Genomic DNA, 19,318 nt, shown 5'->3' with positions numbered 1-19,318 from the left:
CAGATTGAAAAATGCAGAAGTTCCCTTTTAAAAATGTGATCTACCTTCTTCTACTACTACTACTACTCATAATAATAATATAACATTTTATTTGGTGGCTCCTTTCAGGACACCCAAGGACACTTTACAATGCATAAAAGAAATACTCAAACACTCGAACTACGTTTCTTAAATGAGAAGCTGAACCCATCTTCAAACAGTCCTCGGCACTCTGAATAATAGCATGAGCTAAAAAAACAACACATTTCAGAAGTGTGTGGGTAAAGTTTGTCAGTTCACAGAATCTCTATGAGTCTGTTCAGCTCCCTTTTTACATATAGAAACAGAGCAAATGCAAACTGTCAGAACTGCAGGGACAAGGACTTGCTGCTATTGATTTGGAAAACATTAGAGGAAGAGATGTGGCGCGGGTAAGCTAATCATATTGATACCACAGTACCGAGCTGACATTTGGAAGCACCTTGGCTGTCTCGGCGAGCTGGTACAAATCGACAAACAAAATGCGTTAAAATTCACCCCCTCACATTTCACCTCCCCTGGTGACAAGTCCCATTCAGAGGCAGAGGGAGACCTTGCAGGAGAAACTCAATTGAGTGATGGGGAACTGCTTGCAGTACAAACATATGGATTAGCAGTCACCACCGTAATGAATATCTCTGTGCTGTCTGAGGTTGGGTGGCATATCCTCCCTCGCAAACACACACATAAACAGACACACACAGGCACACATGCACAGACTGCAGGTTTCACTATCATCTGCTTCTGCTTTGAACCTCGCTTCTCGCATGTCGTCGCCTGGCCTTTTGCAGAGGACACAGGCCTCTTATCTAGACACATACAACCACACACATACACACACAAGTGAGTAATATCTCCGGTCTCACGTCAAATCCTGACCTTTTAGGGTTTCACTAACTGGTAATAATAGTGCTAGAGGAAGCTGAAGTTTTCCTGCTGCCGGATCTCATCATATATGTCAAGCTCCTGCTCTGTTTGTCATAAGACATCAGCCTGGCTGAGTGGTGGAGGTTAACTCACTCACCATGTGTGTACGTCCGTGTGCGTATGTGAGAGAGGAATAGACAAATAGAGGATGTGTATTTATGTAAAGGATATAACAGGAATAATAAATAACAGAAATCCCTGAAAATTTAGAATACCATGTGTCTAATCAGGAGTACAGCCGGCTTTCAGTGTTGGCTTGTTAAATGTCTATTATCAACTTACAATTGCTTTTCTGACGTACTGTAGTTTGCAGTCTGATGGGATTTTTCGGGACAGATCCACATATTAAATAATTTTAATTTTTGGGACTGATGCAGAAACAATTTAATCAATTCAGTTCACAGTTACATGCCTCATATTGTGTTGTAAAAAGTCATTTAAAAATTGTGACAGATATTAATATCACAGCCAATGTTAATTGTAATTTAACTAACAATGTTCTTTTCTGTATAGCGGAGGTTGTAATTGTGATTTATATACACTAGTGTTCAAAGAGTAATTAAACACACAAATGTTTTTCAAGCTGTTAAAACATTAATGTATAATATGTATGGAAAATTCTTTCAATAGTATAAATGTCAGAAATGCAGATAAAACTCTACATGCTCGTTTTAGCCGTTAAAGTGGCTAAATTCGAAAAATCGGAGCATATCTATGACTGAGGTTTGCCTCCACATGGCTCTCAACATGGCGAAAGCTGAGATGGTGGCTAGCAGCTAACAGTGCAAACAACAGAACTGCTTTATGTTATTGTCTCTATGTCTGTCCATCACATCTGTCTCCTATGTATATACTGTCACTTTATATTTAAAAAAACAAAAAAAACACTCTCTACCGGGCCAGAATAAATAAGAAAAGAGAAAATAAAGAAACTTATTTATTAGAATAAAATAAAATAAATGGGGGAGGGCGGGCGTTACGCTTCCGTGACGACGCATGCGTCGGGACTGCGTTATCAGCTGTAATCGCCGGACGAGTGCAGCGCAGAGCGACGGCGATAGCCAGTGGCACACACACAAGAACTCACATGCACTAATATGCAAGCGTGGCCAGCCCGGCTATGTCGACAAGGCAAAGAGAAGCTTGGATTACAACACACACAGAGGGAGAGTGATTTTGTTCTCTGCTCAGGTAGACATTACTCCTCTATATCTTAACATAGCAAATAGTTGTTTTCTGCGATATTAATGCTCTGAATTTCGAATTTTGCACCTTTAAGAGTGTAATTAAAGACCCTCTTCTGGGTGGAAATTCCAGCTGTAAACCGTTTGATGATGTTATACTGAGGATTTCAAGCTACCCTGACATAAGTGGGCAAAACATGTTTTCACCCCCATTGGTGAAAGGCGGGGTGGTTCTCTGAGTCTCTCTCCATGGTGTTGGCAAGCCAGTTGATTCTGATATGTGTGAGGCTGGGACAGGCTGAGAGGCTGCTTCATTTCTCTTTAAGTTCCTTATGTTGTGCTGTGGTGATTTTATCCCTGTGCTGTGAGTCTGAGATCAAAGCGGGAGAGCATGTTCATCCGTCACAGAGCTCTGAAATTGCCACTCAGACACACTAAATATATGGAAAGGTATTTGTGAGAATGTGTGCATCCTCGCTGAGATCAACTGAATGTGTAATAAAAATCATCTTATCAAGTATATCCGCGCTGCAGATATTCTCCGAGGTACAAATAAATGAGCTCTGTTCCAAAAAGACATGTTGTGCCCACAATTTGCCTAAATGATTGATTGCATCGATAGCTCAAAAATTAAAACAGATGATGGTACGTTTTGAAGGATGGCAAATCATTTACTTGACAAAACAATTGCTTTTTTTTACAGACTCACCATAGATACTGAATAATGAACTGAGCATCCTGTACTGATTCACCCCACCCCCAAAAATCAATGTCTAGGATTTTGGAAATGAACTCTTTCATTTATAATCCCTGTTACTTCCAGTTCTTAGTCTGGGGACTCTCTTTCATTAGGGCACCGGGTGCACACACTAATAAAGAAAACCACATACTGGCAGGGCTCCACACTGATTTATTTCCTCCGAGGAATTCATGAGCATGATTTTGTGATGGTAATTAAATAAACCCATCCCAATTTTGAATCTCAAGTTGCTCATGTGCTCTTTTTTCTTTTTTGCTTTTATTAGCTTGACTGTATTTTTAGGAGCACACGGGTGTTGTTGGGTGACAATCCTCTTAACTCCAACTTCAGAGTTTTCATTACAGCGCCGAGGCTTTTCCAGAGCCAAATTCAGAAAGTGCAAACACAAATGAGACACTCGATGTCTATGAAACCTTGGCATGGTGTTGCAAAAATAAATATGTAGTAATCAAGTATTGAACTCTCTGAGCAGTTTCTAAATAACAAATGAAAAATAGAATTCGCATGATAACTACACTGTATATGTTCATAATTTAGCTGATTTTTTTAGTGATTATTTTTAGTAGAGGGTATGCATGTGTTGACATCATATGCAAAGTTGCCATGGTAACTCCCCCATCAGTGGCAAACAAACAGCAGGAGGGAAAATGGGAAATGGTGAAAAGCTGTTGCGCCATGTTACTTCACAAACAGATTTAGACTGAACTCATGGAGAAGTTTCTAGAGATTGCTGAGGACTCATGAGAAGAGAAGCAACAAGAAGCGATACTGTCCAAAGACAACCAAAATATACTTTGAAGTGCTTGTGACTTTGATCAGGCTGACAAATCCTGCTTTAAAGTAAGAACAGGTGTCTATATGCCTTCAGGCTTTGTTGGGTGTAACGTTACTTCCCCGGTGTTGAGCTATATAAATGTATACATATATATTTGTCAGGAAACTCCATCTCTGGCCACAGTTCAACTGACTGTCTGATACTGTTGTCTTCAATGGCCTTAAGTTTTACAAGATAGTCATCCGTTTTTCCTCCTAGTATCACAACTCTCCCCACTCACAGAGGCCACCTGTCGGTTTGTTTTGGTAACTAGGTTGTGAAAAAGGGCGTGGTATCACATAAAAAAAGGTGAAATCAATTCATAATCTGCTGCATGTCATGTGTTTTGATGATATTTCACAACAGGAAAATGTATTTCTTCTTTATTTACTCGTTTATCACTAATATATTATGGTAATCATCATCACAAACTAAGGTAATCATTATTTACTGCTTATTATTCAAAATTAAATCATTTATGATGATTGAGTTCATATGTGGTTTATTATCAATAAATTATTGAATGTATGTCATTAAATCTTTATGTATGCACATGTCAGGAAATGAATACATCATAAAGAATTAAAGGTAATTCAGAGCATCTATTACCTCCACATGGCCCTTTAAAATGGAGACGGCTGAGCCGGCGGCTAGCAGCTAACGGTGCTAACTAGTGACGGTGCAGCCCCACTGTACACGACCAGACTGGCGACAAAATTTGCTGCCTTTCATCGTGTATGGGAAGCGACTGCTTCGTTGCACAAAGTATGCTGGGATACCTTCGATGCGGACCAAGCTGGCGGTGCGTCAAGAGGGCGTGACCATTTTAAAAATTCAAACCGTGCTCACATCAAGGCAACAAATCAAGCTGAACATCGTGACTTTCTGGACAGCTGTGTGTACGACACAATGATATTTGTATTGTTGTTGATAATATATCCATGTAAAAAATATTTTTTTTTCATCGAATGTCTGAGCAGGAGTCATGTTAACTGCATTTTATCCAGAATCCACTTCTTGAACAGCATATACCTTTAACGGCTTTTTTCCACCTCATTAATTGATGTCATAATCATCCATCTGACAGAAAACAGTTTTCAGCGAGCTAGTGGGGCACGACAGTAGTGATGTGTAGACCAACTGTTTTCATAAAATCGGTTCCTTCGAGTTGACACATGTAAATGTATCGAACCTTTCGAGTTTTTGCAAAATCTAGCGTCATTTTCTCCGTGACTCTCCGTTATAAGTGGCCATCCGAGGACCTGCCGTTAAATCCGTTTCGACTCTAGTCCGATTCAATCGGTCCTCGCTAGTTCATTCAGTGCTGTTGGGTTTGTGTACGCCGTTCCCTATGTTTTGAGCGACTGCGCCACCGTAGCAGGCAGCGTGAGCAGTACCGTACAGTAACAGCGAGTAGGCGAGTGGGAAAAGTCTGGGATTCATGATCCCTCTGTCTGTTCGACAGGCTGACCCGGTACATACTGGACACTAAAAAGAGTTGTTCAAAAAGATTTGTTTGTCCATTTTTGCACATCATTACACGACAGAGAGACTCACAGCCAGAGAAGCTCTGATTACAACACAGACAGAGTGAGAGTGACTTCATTCTCTGCTCAGATTGACATTACTCTTCCATATCTTTATATTGCAAATAGCTGTTTGCGGCTATATTAATGCTCTGAACATTGTATATAAAACCTTTAACTGTTATGGAATGAAGTCAGTGATTGTCAGCATTTTAAAGTAAATGACAGCATCTCTCCTTACCCGTGACTTCTCCTCCAGTCTGGTCATCATGACGATGGTGTTGGATCTTTGCTCCCACATCATCCTCCAGAAGTCGCTCAGTGTCTCTGGCAGTGGCCCCTGTGTGGCAATGTAGGCATTCTGCTTCCTGTAGCCGTCAATGTAGTTGGAATTGATGTAGTCACTGCCTGGAACGGCTGTAACAAAGACCAGAAGTAAGGATGTGACTGATGTATTACACCGTAGGGTTTCTTTGATCTAATAAGGTTGATCAGAAACAGAGATCAGATTAAGATCTGAATCTCTTTAATCACAATGGATGATAAATCACTTCAGACGCATGGCACTTTCCAATCTACATGTTGTGATCAAAACTCTATATGAAGCACAAAGTGAACATGTGTTTTGTGGTTGAACTGGGGCTTTCTAAAGCAGCAGCCATAGGCATCCAAAATGTTCTTGGTACTTGTGAAGGAGGTCTCGATCAATAGCAGCCTCTGTCAATGGCTATCTGAGGGGTTGAGTGCTTACATGAGCTCTTACCATCAACAGAGGTGAGCACCACTCTGCTGTGGTCATAGGCAATGACGTTTGCATAGCGATTCTTTGGCTTGTTGACCTCCATGTTGGAGTTCTCCCAGGTAAACTGCTGGCCTGGATCAATGGACTGTGAGAGAGAGCAGGAGAGAGAGTGGACAGAGAGACACAGACAGGAGGAAAGAAAATAGAAGCACAAAATGAGGCTCTTGAGTATTAAATGGATAGAGTGGAGTTTGACAGTAGGGTAAGGGAGTAGGGCACAATTACCCTACTGCTGTTACCCATTCAACCACGGTATACAATGGACAACAAAGCCTTTAAATGGAACATATGCTAACATCGTGCCTCTTGAAAAGCCACCGTGGAGCGTTACAGGTGAGTGGTTTTACACTGTGTAGGAGATTGTGCAGACTCAAGCTATCAGTTAACAAAGTGCCATGTTGCTGACTCCACTGTTGGTGCATTAAAGTCCCCATGAAACGGAAGTTAAAGCTTCTCTAACTTCTGTACTGTGACGTATATTTGAGCGGTGTACAGTTACAAGAGGGATTCAAATCAAATCATTCGCATTTGATTGGTTCGTTAAAATAAGTGCCTTATTCATGTGACATTGTCAATGAGCCTGTCTTTTTTCGTTTACTAGTACAATGTATACATAGCTGTGTCTGTCTATGTTTAAATATGTGTACCGAGACATGTGGATGTGTATATGTCTTTATATGCACATGTGAATATACTGTACATATGTATATTTTTGTAATGGATTATTGGTTCTAATTGTGACAACAAACCGAGTCTCTTTGTTTTCATACACGTTTAATTAACTATCTTTTCTACATTTATTTTTACTAATTTATATTTCTACTGTTATTTTTTAACATCTATTTAGCAAATAACAAGAGGTAAATTAACAATTAACACAGGGAGACAGGATTAAAACTGGGAAAATATATCTTTCATTTCATGGGGACTTTAACAGATTGATTATTTGCATGACAATTGATCCCTGCATTGCTAATGAGGCAGAAATATAAAGACTACTGTTTTGGTGATGTAAATCAACAACAGCCAACAACAGAAAGGCCATCTTCCATGGATTGAGCCAAGAGAGTAAACCAATTCCTCCAATTTCTAAACCCAACATGATAAAAATGTTCACTTTAGCTGGGAAATGAGTGCAGCCAACCACAAACACTCACCCTCTCCCTTTAGGATGGTCCTATTGAATTACCTCATTCTGAGAAGCCACATGCATGACTTGTTGCGGTAACCATGATTCTTCTCATCCTCTTTCTTTTCTCATCTTCTATTTCTGCTGCCCTTTCCTATCTTGTATTTTTGTTTCAGCCCCTCCCCTTCCCCCCTCTCTCTGTTTCTAACCCTTTCCTTCTTACGTCATTTGTCTCTCGGGCTAAGACGACAGTAGACTGCATACATATTGATCTGGGGAGATATGTGACGGCCTCCCATCCCTCGGCTCGATAATGTCACAGAGTCTCTTGTTATTCCGAATCGATCCCCCCTCAGCTCGCACCGGAACCATGTCCACTAATTCCCCAGACCTTTCGCCTCGCAAATCCAGCAGGAGACAGAACGACACCTTCGAAATTCCTTCACTTACTTAACGTGGCTGTAGCACTGATTTAATTATTAGAGGTTATCTTGTGTCAAAACTCAAACTGTCTCAAACATAATAATAATAGTGATTGGATAATGGATGAAATAAAGGGCACAAGGTGAGGCCTGGAGAGTGTGGAGATTAGGATCTAGGCCATAAAGTGATTTTTATAAGTGTTGTCCTGGTGTGTGGGGTCATAAGCTACACATGAGGCCGGTGTAGTTTGCCTTACTATAACAATCTAGATACTATCAGTTCATTTATAAATCAAAGGTGGCTTTCAATTGCTCTCCCACGACAACAGTAACTTTCTAGCTCTCACTATGTTGTCCTATGGAGTAAAGTGGCACCTACATAGGTACGAATATGGCATAAAAGTTATATACAAGCTATTTACAACACAAAGTTTACTTCCAGAGAAAGTCATGTATTTGTTTATGAAGAAGATATGAAAAATGTGGAGTGCATATATGCAAGAAATTTTCCACTACAGCTCCAAATTGCTCGGCACTAAGAGTCACGTGGGTATAGGCCATATCGCTGCTGATGAGCTCAGCACTGCCAATTTCTCTGTCCGCGCCCGCCAGTACGAAGAGAAAGATTTCATTTGCAGTCAAAACATGTCATATCCATTTGAGAGCTCAGTGAACACAGCATGCACATAAGACTGATGACAACTAGCAAACAAGTTAGGTAGAGATGGTAAAAAAGAGGTGAAAAGCAAACGCCCAAAGGTTTTCTCGCTGACACACTGGAAATGCTTTCAAATGAACATAATGATGCTATGATGACAGCAGCGTGATAGTGCTTCCTGCGGTAAAAAAGACTGTCAGGGGGAACTGCAGCACGTCTGATTGTCAAATTCTGCTCATTACCCAGTGTGCTCATTGCTCAGTGTGATGTGGACTGACGTTGGTGGTAAAGGAAGTGTCGGGCCGCCTAAAACATCAGGGAGAGGAAGTGGTGAAGCCTCTACAAATTGTGTGCCTCGGGGTAAGGCGCGACGGGAGCAGCCGGCGAACGTGACTGTGACAAAGCGCCGTGAGCTCTGCCACAGCGCCTTGGCTGGCACAGAGATGGTCGGCCATCTGCTGGGCCATGGAGGGGGTCTTCCCTGGCTTGGAATGACTGGTGCGGAGAGGGAACGGGGCCGGGCTGGTTTCCTGCAGTCATACGAGCCACTTCCCTGGCTTGATTCGTTTACACTAACTGAACAAGCCGGGAGGGCGATGTGCTGGAGAGGCACTGAGCAACACAAGATAGCACTTAATTGAGTGCAGATTTTTTACCAAGGCCTAATTATCTCCCCGGTTAGCTGTTAATTTCATGGTGAATCGCTATATTTTTAATATATTGATATCATATTATCATTATCTCTTTAGGAGCCACCATTATTGTTTTGAACGCTTCTCCATGTGGTCACGACACACACAGATAAACCACACCCGTAGCTGCCAGTAGCTGCCAGTAGCTCCTCACAGAACGCTGAGTGGTCCGCTCACTGGCACAAACGCATTGCTTGAAGCCTGACTAGGTGGATTTTTGTGTGATATGTGATGCTGTGATCCTCGCATGATCCCGTGATAGCTTGAGAATCCAGCTGCCGTGCAAGGTAAAGGATTTATTGCATGGCTGTTATATAGAGAGGCAAAGCCCCGCCCCTTCCTGTGGACCCCATGGGACCTTATTTCTGACAAAAAAATATGAACGGTAGTCAACAGTTGGTGACGTATGTTGTGCGAGACGAGAGATGTAGTTCACTGAGCGGTTTCACACAAAACTAAATGATACTACGACAAACTGGAACTTTCTTGACTTGCAAAATTATCTTTTAAATTGACAAACATCATATGTGTGATTCATGGCGCAATTCAAACAGGGTCAAAGAATTATTTGTCTCTTGCCGTTGACTACCGTTCATATTTCTTCTGAAATAAGGTCCCATGGTGGTCCACCGGAAGGGGCGGGACTTTGCCTCTCTATTAGAATGCATTAGTTTCTGCTGCAAGTACTGCAGTTGAGAAAAACTCATGTATGAAATCTGAAGAATTCAAGGATTCAACTTACTCATGCAAGACAAAATACACAAACACTGGCTGTTAGTGTAAGCACCATATGGTTCTAAATGTTTTTTTTTTCATGCACGCAAGGCCACTGGTTAGATCGTAATGAAAGTTTATCAAATAGATGTTATTTTCACAGTAAACACTGGACAGAACAGATAACAGGACAGTTTGGGCTCGTGTTGATGCTCAGGGAAAGGGTTATGAGGTCACCAAAATAAATTAGCTGTTTCACTTGGGAGTCAGCAAATTTCATGGTGTAGCAACATATGCCGGTCACAGACAAACAGGCAGAGGCAATCAAGTTTTTAGGTGAAGGTAAAAAAAAGCCGAATGGATTCATCAATGTGAGGAATTGAGCTGATTAGACAAAACAGATCAAACACTCAGAACAAATAAATAAAAGGCAGCTCTTGTTTTTCTGTATTCAATGGTGCCTCTCCTTTTCATCTGGCCTCGCTTCGTCCCCAAACCAACTACATGCCACTTTAAATGCAAATTCGTTCCCCTTTTTTTTTTTGAGGAAGAACACTGACAAGAGATAATCCCTCACCGAGTTGCATCGGGGAGACCGCCTGCAAAATAACATTCTTCGGGGAAACATCAAGATGCACACAGATTGCTTAAGCAAGTCGCCACCTGCTAGTTTTGTGAAAAAGCATCACGCAGCATTCAATGTAAGTGTTGGTTTCCTGGTGGGATTGGTAATAGAGTTGTAAAAATGACTGAAGAATGTCTGTGTAAGAAGTCTTCCATAATCCATTAGAATACATGGGTATGGGATCAAAGAGGCATAAACACAAAACTTCCTCACAGACACGATAACAAAGAAACACATTTATATGCCAGAAAGAGAGGGAGACACTGCTGCAGCATTAGTGCACGGCTCTTACCTCATACTCCTGGGAAAAGCGGAGGCCGTCGTTGGCCTTCAGGCGCTCGATGTGGTCAGCCAGGTCGGAGACAGTAATGGGTGGGTGCTCCCTCATTCCTGGGAGAGGAAGAGGAGGAAGAGGAAGAGGGGGAAAGACAAAGAAAGGAGTGAGTTCTAGCTGCTCCTTCATCAGACACAGACACAAACACTGGTAGGACCACAGGGTGAGTGAGGCTGCCGGTGGGACCATGAGGTGGCTGTGTAACGGTGAGCAGAGTGCACTTTGTTCAACAATGCATGAAGAGAGGGAGAGAAGAGAGAGAAGAGAGAAGAGAGAGAGAGAGAGCGAGAGAGCGCACAAGTTGAAACAGGCTGGTGACATTTGGTGACATTTGGTGATGTCGTCATGCTAAGTGAGGAGGACAGAGGTGGGGCTGGCACGGCGATGCACATGAGTGACTGGGTGAGCATGCTCCTGGAGGAAAGCAGGAGGCAGACATCGCTCTGACTCCACAGCGCTCATTTGGTGGCAGAGGTGGATGATCAGAGCAGGAACCCACAAGTCTTTACAAATCAGTCACACTGTCACTTCCCAGAGAAGAGAAAAAGAAACTGACTGGTCACCAGCCAAAACTCATTTCTTTGAAAATCTCTTTCCCTACAATAGACTATCTTTCGGCCCAGCCTGGAGTGCTTGGGCTGGATTAATTTCAACCAACCCCCCCTGCCGCTCTCTAGATTTCTCATCGCCGAGTTATTGGATGATATATTGCTAATCTACCGACACAAATTCCCCCTGTGCCTCTGAACTTGGCGAGGCTCTGTGCTTAAACGGATTGCTGGGAACTTGCCTTATGTGTTAAAAGTTAACTGTATGCGACGCATGACGAGGCTCTGAAGTTATACACGGAGCATCATTAACCTTACATATATCCTTTAAAAGGTACACATATTAACATTAGTGTCTTTGGCTGGGCTCATCTGTAAGGTCATGGGTCATGCTTTTCAGATGAGCGACTGCTGCAAGCTCATTATGGCTGTAATGCTAATGGCTAATGGCTGGTAACTATGGCCACTGCACAAGATGAGACCTGACCAATTACACTAATTTAATGCCGTCGCACCGAGGGACCTATGAGCACATTAACATCAGTGTGTATGTGTTTGTGCGTGTTCAGCCAGGTCTTTTACAGCCACGCTGTTGGGTAAATGGAGAGTGAAGCCATAGTTAACGAGGCTAATGCACAGCAAGAGTAACTGTTCGCACTGCTCAACTATCCATGAAACCATCTAGTCCTCCACCAAAAAGGTGTTGTGGGAGGTTCACAGCCAAAGAGAGGACATCGATGCATCCTTGGAGCGCCAGGGGCTACAAGCTTGTGGGCTTGTGATGTCTGTCGGGATCGCAACGGGGGAATGGGATCAGGAGCACGTGAGAGAGGGGGAGAGACTGCATGTGTGGGAAATACACAGTAGGTGAGAGAGCAGACTAACTTGGAGTGTTGGGGCAGCGATGAGAGCTGGGACCTGTGGAGAGAGGAGAGTGAAGGAGGGAGGAAGAAGAACACTCAATCAATGGGGATGGCTCTGGATCAGACCAGGGCCAAACAGTATCTGCAAATAACCTTTCAAGCTAGTTGGAGTGTGCAGCGGGAGGTGTTTGCTCTGTCAGGACAATTAAAGTAGCGTAGTTAGGGCTGTTAAACAGAAGTGCATACAAACGCCTGACTTTAAAACACAGCTCAGTGTGAACTGCAACACTGAGTACAGGGCGATACATGTTCACTTTATTAGAACTTGGGTGTATTTTCATTGTTTTGGCCATCATTTTAATGGAAATCGGTTCTGACAACATCATAATCAAAGTAATTACTGAGATCTGGGAACATGAAATGGTCATACGCCAGGTTGTAAACAAGTTCTGCCAAATGATCTAAACCACTTTATTTGGAGGTAAAATAAAAGTGAGCGCACCCGAAATGTTGGTAATATCCCCTCATTGCACATTAAAATACTCCTCTGTGACTACTTACTGTAAATTGCACTACTCCATAAATGGAACTACGTGCTTTATCCGAAGTGTAAAACACAAGGGATCTCATTTTAGGTATTTGCAAACACTATCTGAACCAGGTCTGCCGAGGATCAACCGGGTCTGGTACTCATAGAACCACACGCCTGCTGCTGAAGTGCCAAAAGGTGCAGCCGGAGTCTGTTTAACCAACCAACATGCTGGAGACATGAGCTGCAACCGACTGGACCACTTAGCAACAATCAGAATCAGAGCAGGAATGTTTCACCTTCTGTGGGCGAATCAAAGACAAGAGAGAGCTAGAGGACAGAGGAAAGGACTGTTCAATATTCACCCAGCTCAACCTTGGATTCTCACACGTTTTCACGAGCTAGACGCAGCCTTGGTGATTTTTGATAATCACCACTCTTGAAGCAAAACAGCGAGGTGGAAAGGGAGAGAAAGAAGGAGAGAAATGTTGATCTACAGAGAGAGAGGGGGGGGGGGGACAGAGAGTGAGAGAAAGAGAGAGAGATTACCCTACAGGGGAAAATGGAAGACAAAAGAGGAAAGAGGTGGAGTGGGAGGACGGGAGAACAGGGCTCTTTTAGAGCGGCAGCGCTGCTTAATTCCTCTGCAGGGGTTCAAAGGGGCTGTGTGTGTGTGTGTGTGTGTGCGGCGAGTGGGATCTTTAATAACCCGTGAGAAGGGATACACACACACACCGAAAACACACAGAAACGTGCACAAACGCGCGTGCACCGAGGTTGACATTTTCTCTCAGCTCCATTGTTCCCTTCGCCTGGCTCACCTTGACATCAGAGGCAGCAGGACTCATTACCAGCTAGGGGGAATGAAAGGAGCTCACGGAGGGAGGAGGAGCGAGGACCGGGGGAGGAAGGAGGAGATCAGGAAGAAAAAGGAAGAAGGCTGATGCTGAGGCGGGCACCCTGACACAACACCCCCCCACCTCCCAACTCCCTCCCCACCACCACGCGTGGATGGAATGTGAATTCACTTGGCTTGACTCCATTGAGTCCAGAGCCGGGTATGATGGTGAGCATGATTTGTTTATTTTCTCTTATTGACCAATTTTTCTTTTTTTTGACAACTGGTCAGATTCACAGCCTGAGGATAAATAACAAAATAAGCAGGACACATGAATTTCATACGGCAACACCTGCTACAAAGCACTAATAAACAAGAGATCCATCAAAAGCAATGGGAAGGCAGGCGTTCATTGCCGAGGTAGATTGCTTTTGGATAGTTGAAAAAAATAAAAATCATTCTAAAATGCAATATCTACCATTGAGGAAAAAAAAAAACACATGATATTAAGAAACACTATTAAAGGTAGTATTAAAGTCCCCTTAAGATAGTTTCTTTCAGCGTAGACGATAGGATCATCTGATAAATTTCAGGGAGGATTTTCCTTTTAGAATGAAGGCTCGATCACAAAAATACACTTTTAACTCATTTTTTATGAAAGGAACATTAACTGAACCTGCATAACCTGATTAAAATACACACACTTAGTGCTGCAAAGACATTCACACAATATGTAACAAACTTGCCCAACAGAGCAAACTTTCCTTAGTTTACCACAAAGCAGGCCGATGAGTTCACGTCAACATCCAAGTCGTAATTGCTCGGGATATGGCGTATTGTCTTTGCACATTATTTTAAGGCAGATGCTATTAGCACCCAGGTGTCAGTAGCCAACAATACTATTTGCATCCGACCCGGACACACATTAGATACTGTATGTATATATGTAGTACTGTATGTATATTTTCCCTAAACCAAACCAAGACGTTTGGTTGCCTAAACCTAACCAAACTGTGACTGAAAACTGAAAATAATAATTAAAAAGTCAGAACATAATAAGTCAACTATGTGAAAAACAGGCTTCTTACAGGACTCAAACTCCAGTCTCTGGGGTGAACAGTAAGTTCTGAGTTTGACCCATTCATCCACCACAACCTACTCCTTGCCTGTAGTTTGTCACTCTTTATATTACTACTACTATTACCGGGTGTAAATAGCCAAATAGCTGCCGTGTGAATAGACACTCTTTAGACAATAGACACTATTTTTTGATCCTCACACAACCAACTCTGTTATCATATAACCATCTAGTTGTCAACATAGGAATCTTTCCATCTCTACCACCCATCCCATATGACTTGAACGCGGTAGTTCATTAGACGCCGGTTGTTGAGGGAAAGCAGAGCAAAGTTTACCATAATGTAGATGATTGTAAGACCGCTTTTTATTACCTGAGGTCTGGTAGTTGAGTCTTCTCATCTCCACAGGGTCGGAGGAGTTGGCCAGCAGGGAGTCTTTCACCCCACCTGAGTGGTCATCTTTGGGTAGGGGTGACGCCCGCTTCCTGAGGTGGCAGAAACAGACAGCAAGGCGTTAATCAGGAGCGAATACAAGAGCTCTAACTCAGCCATCAATTCCTCAAGCTAACTGCAAGTGGAAATGACAGGTTGATTAAGAATGACGTCAGTGTTTCCTCCACTTGTTTAGAAAAAAAACACACTTTGATGAGGTTAATGGAATAATGGTTCTCGAAACTAGTTCTGAGGACCAGCAGTTCAAGAGACACTAGGTACCATGGCATTACCCCCATTAGTTTACCAACTGGAGTTTAATGTGTTTGAAGGAACGCCATCATTTTCCTGGAGTGGGCTAGGTTGGGTTTGTTTGCTGCTGGATAGGTGACAGCTGCTGTGTGGGTATGTGTGTACATGAGCGTGTGTGTTTGAGCGCAGCAAAAATTTAAATGTGTGATTTTTTTGCTGCTGTGTGTGTGTGCTAACAACACATTGTGTTTACTGGCTTTCCAGATTGAGAGGAAAACAGGCGGATGCTGTAATTAGCTCATCAGCTGGGTGGCACAACACTGGGTAATTAGACCAGTTCTGCAGCACCTGCGCTGCCAGGCCCGGCCTAGCTGAGTCTAGCATAGCACAGAACAGAACAGCACGGCTCGGACTGGCTCAGCTCAGTTGACCGTGACTTTGTCCGTCAGGCGGAGAGAGAGGAACAGAAAACGCAGCCTGCCTGTATTCTAATGTTCAGACAGGCAGCATCTGTTGACATACACACACAAACAGGCACACAGATGTATGCTTTCACAACTACACACGCTCACACAGATACAGCTGCAGACTTGCAAGCCTTCTGACTGCAAATGGAAATGGGCGGAGGGAAGCATCAGGGCGCCCTGTGGAAATTTCACATCTCATTGCACTCCATTTGTAAGTGGCGAGCGTGGGTTTTAGGCAGGAGCGGGGCCTTCTGTTGAAGCCAGGCGTGGAGGGAATACATAAAGCTGGTGGTGCACACACAGCCATAACCCAATCCACCTCAGCCGCTGGGGCTCGGGCCTCGCCGCCACCTGTTATCTTATGCTGCAGGGGCTTAAGCTAATGCTAGCAGCGTGACGGCTAATCTATGACAAGCATCTTTTCCTCTCCAGCCGAGAGCTGGGCCAGACCGTATCCGGTTTTCCCAGAGATCACTGCTGTTGCTGGCCTGGGCCGGGCCGGGGGAAAGGGTTGAGGAGTTGGGCATCTGTGATCTGCTCTCCACACCCCTCATCTTTCCCTCTGACCCAATCAGATGCCAATCTCCATCACACTTAAGTGCTGGGCTAAAGTAAACATGGCAGCAATCAATGGTGTTATTCATCTCAGGCTAAAAGTGAAGGGTAAGACGTGTGAGAATGTAAGTACATACAGACTCATACACACACAGTGTGAATGTATGAGTGTGTGTGCAGTACAGGGTACGCTTAATGAGGGTAGAACAGGGCCCTTTGTTGAGACTCCTGCCACAAGGAAGCAGGGAGAGGGGGGGGGGAAGGCTAAAAGTGTAGGAATGGGTCTTGGTGGAAAATGTCAGCTTAAAAGATGGGAACATTTCTTTTTCAGCAGTTCCCCCGTCTGGCATTTCCTTCACAATGGCCTATTCAGGAGCAGGTGATGCCTTGGCATATTCAGATGAGGCCAATCCTGAAGGGGCGCGCTGACACTGGCTGGATAATGAAACACAGCACGGAGACAAACCATGGCAGACAGGACGATCTGAGAAGGAGCACTGGCACTAGATGTGGAACATGCACTGGTACACGGACATGACCTGGGGGTTCCTTTGACCCCAGTTATAAAGGGCTGCGGAGTCAGCTGCTTCTCATGTCTTGTAAAACGGAACAAATCAGATTAAAGACGTTTCCTTTTATTTCTACTTCAGTGGATTTTTTTGTGTGTAATGCCGGAGTTGAGAGGAAGCTGACCCTGCAACCCTCAGGAGCTGATGAATACCACCAATTTCACAACACAAATGAAAGGGGCTAGGGTGGTGGGAGATGACTGATGTAACAGTGACAGTACCCACCTTTCCTGTTTGCTGCTTTCACAGAGGGCAAAAAGAGGAGGGGAAGGGGTGGATTAATAGGTAATTGTTATCCATAAGGACCTATAACCTCTTCACTCAAAGTTTCTTCTAACTCTGTACTATTTTCAGAGAGCTAAATCCAGTTCTTCCAAAAATGTAAACCACATCTTGAGCGTAAAAAGTTCTTAACACTCACTGCAGACTTTTGAGAATAGCCTCATCATTGTTCGCTGCTTGTATTGGTCTTGGCGAATATGCAGGTAGCAATAACAACCCGAGCAAGAGTGTGATTATTCCTTTGCACATTTACTGCCAGTCCACAGTGAAAAGGGCACACAGCCACCTCCCCACAGTCCCTCCTGTCGATCTGTGTCTACATGGAGAAAGAGCTTCCAGACAGAGGATGTGCTGCTCAGCAGCAGGCTGTCTCAAGGCCTATTATTAACCAGTCCCTTTGTGAGTCTGGCAGAGACGGCAGCCACATAGCAGCCTGCAAGGCTGTGGATGGCAGGTTGGAGAATAGGTACTGTATGATGTGAAATGGAGAATTTGTAATGGAGCCATCAGGAGAAGATAGGGAGGAAGGACTCAATCAGTCAATCAATCACTTCCTATCTAGATGATATTTTCATGGTGTCCAACCCACATAGATAAAAAAACTAGACTTCTGCACCTCCTCATGTCTCTGTTTTCAGGCTTTAAAAAATCTAAAGACTTTGGCCAATCACAGGTAATTTCAGAGAGAGAGCGTTCTTATTGGCTGCTCATTCAACGGCGGCAGCTGTCAATCACTCATGAACACAGATCAAACGGTCAAACTAGGCAGCGCTGATCAAATATGAATCAATATTCTGTTACTGTAATGCCTATTTCTCGCCTCAAATGTTTTCAGAAACATCTTGTAGTGTACTGTTTAGCCGTAAAATGAGAAAGTTTGCTCCGGCTGGTGGACGCTGCTTGATATTTCCTCGACAGATCTCAACATGGCTGCCGGGTCACAAACTTTCTGCTGCTCAGAGAGGGCAGGCTCCAGCTCGGCTCTTATTGGTTGTTTTCCTCCGGTCTGTGAAATCTTGCAGATGCCATTATGAGCACCGGAGGACACGGAGGAACATGATTGTTTTCAGATTACCTGTCTCATGCACTACTGTCAGGATATAGTTTAGTAGTTTTTAATCATATTTGCTCCAATTCTACCCACTGCTGCTTTAACATACAAATACTTGTTTATTCCTAACGAGCCTAAAGATGGCTAAGGGCTGCAGCTAATGATTATTTTATAGAGCTGCAACAATTAGTTGATTAACCCTTTAGTCGATTGACAGAAAATTAATCAGCAAAGAAGTCATTTTTAAAGGAAAAAATGCCCAAAATGTTACAGTTCCAGGTCCTCACATGTGAGCGTTTGCTGCTTTTCTTGGTCTTTCATTATAGTAAAATAACTATTTCTCGCTTTTTGACAAAACAAGACATTTGATGAAATCACCTTGGGCTCTAGGATATTGTGATGGGCTGTGTTCACTGTTTTATAATGTTTTATACAACAAAACATTATTTAGGAAAATAATTATCAGATTAAACAAAAACAAAAGCAATCGTAGGTTTGTCAACGACTAATCTGTCAATTATTTGTTTGATTAACTGATTAGTCATTATGCATATGAAATAATGAAAAATCCCCATCACTGTTTCCAAGAGCCCAAAGCTGACTGACAGTCCAAAACCCAAAGATATCCAATTTAAAGATATATAAAAAATAGAAAAGCAGCAAATCCCCACAGTTTAGTAGTAGTAGAAGTTTGGCTGTATGTTTGTATTTAATAAATAAAACTAATCAACTATTCGTTTCAGCACTAGTAGCATCATTATCCATTTATCTGTTCCTCCCCAGCACCTTGTTGGCCTAAGTGTATCCTCGGCGTGCTGCACTGTGGCAGCTGAAGTGCTTTTAAGAGATATCGACTGAGCTTTTAGTTAAGCCCTCTGTTGCAGCCTTCTGTTTCTTATTTGAAATGACCAATGGTGTTGGCCAAAACACATTTCTCCCTCCTAACTAAGGGTTTTTGACAGCCGAGCTGTGCTTTTCATTAGGGAGGCAATGTCAGCTGCCATTTCAACTGACACTTCACATAGCACTGTTAAAACCGACCAAATGGGCCAAAATCTTTTGGGGAGAAATGCGAATTTTCTGAAAGACAAATCAATCCGCCTTCGTTTCCTTTCCCGTCACCCTGTACATTATGGTAAGGAAATTGAATTTTACAGTTTGGTGTGTGAGCAGCCTGGTGCAAGTGGCAGAAGGGAGCATGACTCATTACCATTCCTGATGCAACCAAAAGAAACCTACAATCACAAG

General features: G+C 43.2%; 1 protein-coding gene across 27 annotated transcripts in view; it reads right to left on the bottom strand.

The window, feature by feature from the left end:
* The window catches only part of LOC119498895 (receptor-type tyrosine-protein phosphatase F), a 201,114-nt gene that overhangs the window by 19,597 nt on the left and 162,199 nt on the right, over positions 1 to 19,318 (bottom strand). For 8 of the 27 annotated variants that reach the window (XM_037787989.1, XM_037787988.1, XM_037787996.1 and 5 more), the window contains 6 exons: positions 16,963 to 16,977; positions 14,835 to 14,947; positions 12,039 to 12,071; positions 10,564 to 10,661; positions 5,981 to 6,116; positions 5,471 to 5,646 (listed from right to left, as the gene is read on the bottom strand). In XM_037787989.1, coding sequence (XP_037643917.1) covers positions 5,471 to 5,646; positions 5,981 to 6,116; positions 10,564 to 10,661; positions 12,039 to 12,071; positions 14,835 to 14,947; positions 16,963 to 16,977 — 571 coding nt within the window. The remainder of the gene's footprint in view (positions 1 to 5,470; positions 5,647 to 5,980; positions 6,117 to 10,563; positions 10,662 to 12,038; positions 12,072 to 14,834; positions 14,948 to 16,962; positions 16,978 to 19,318) is intronic. The other 19 variants (XM_037787993.1, XM_037788009.1, XM_037788014.1 and 16 more) reach the window with 11 other exon arrangements.

This window comes from Sebastes umbrosus, chromosome 12 (assembly GCF_015220745.1).
Source record: "Sebastes umbrosus isolate fSebUmb1 chromosome 12, fSebUmb1.pri, whole genome shotgun sequence".
Classification (NCBI taxonomy): Eukaryota; Metazoa; Chordata; class Actinopteri; order Perciformes; family Sebastidae; genus Sebastes; species Sebastes umbrosus.
This window is presented reverse-complemented; position numbering and strand designations above follow the sequence as displayed.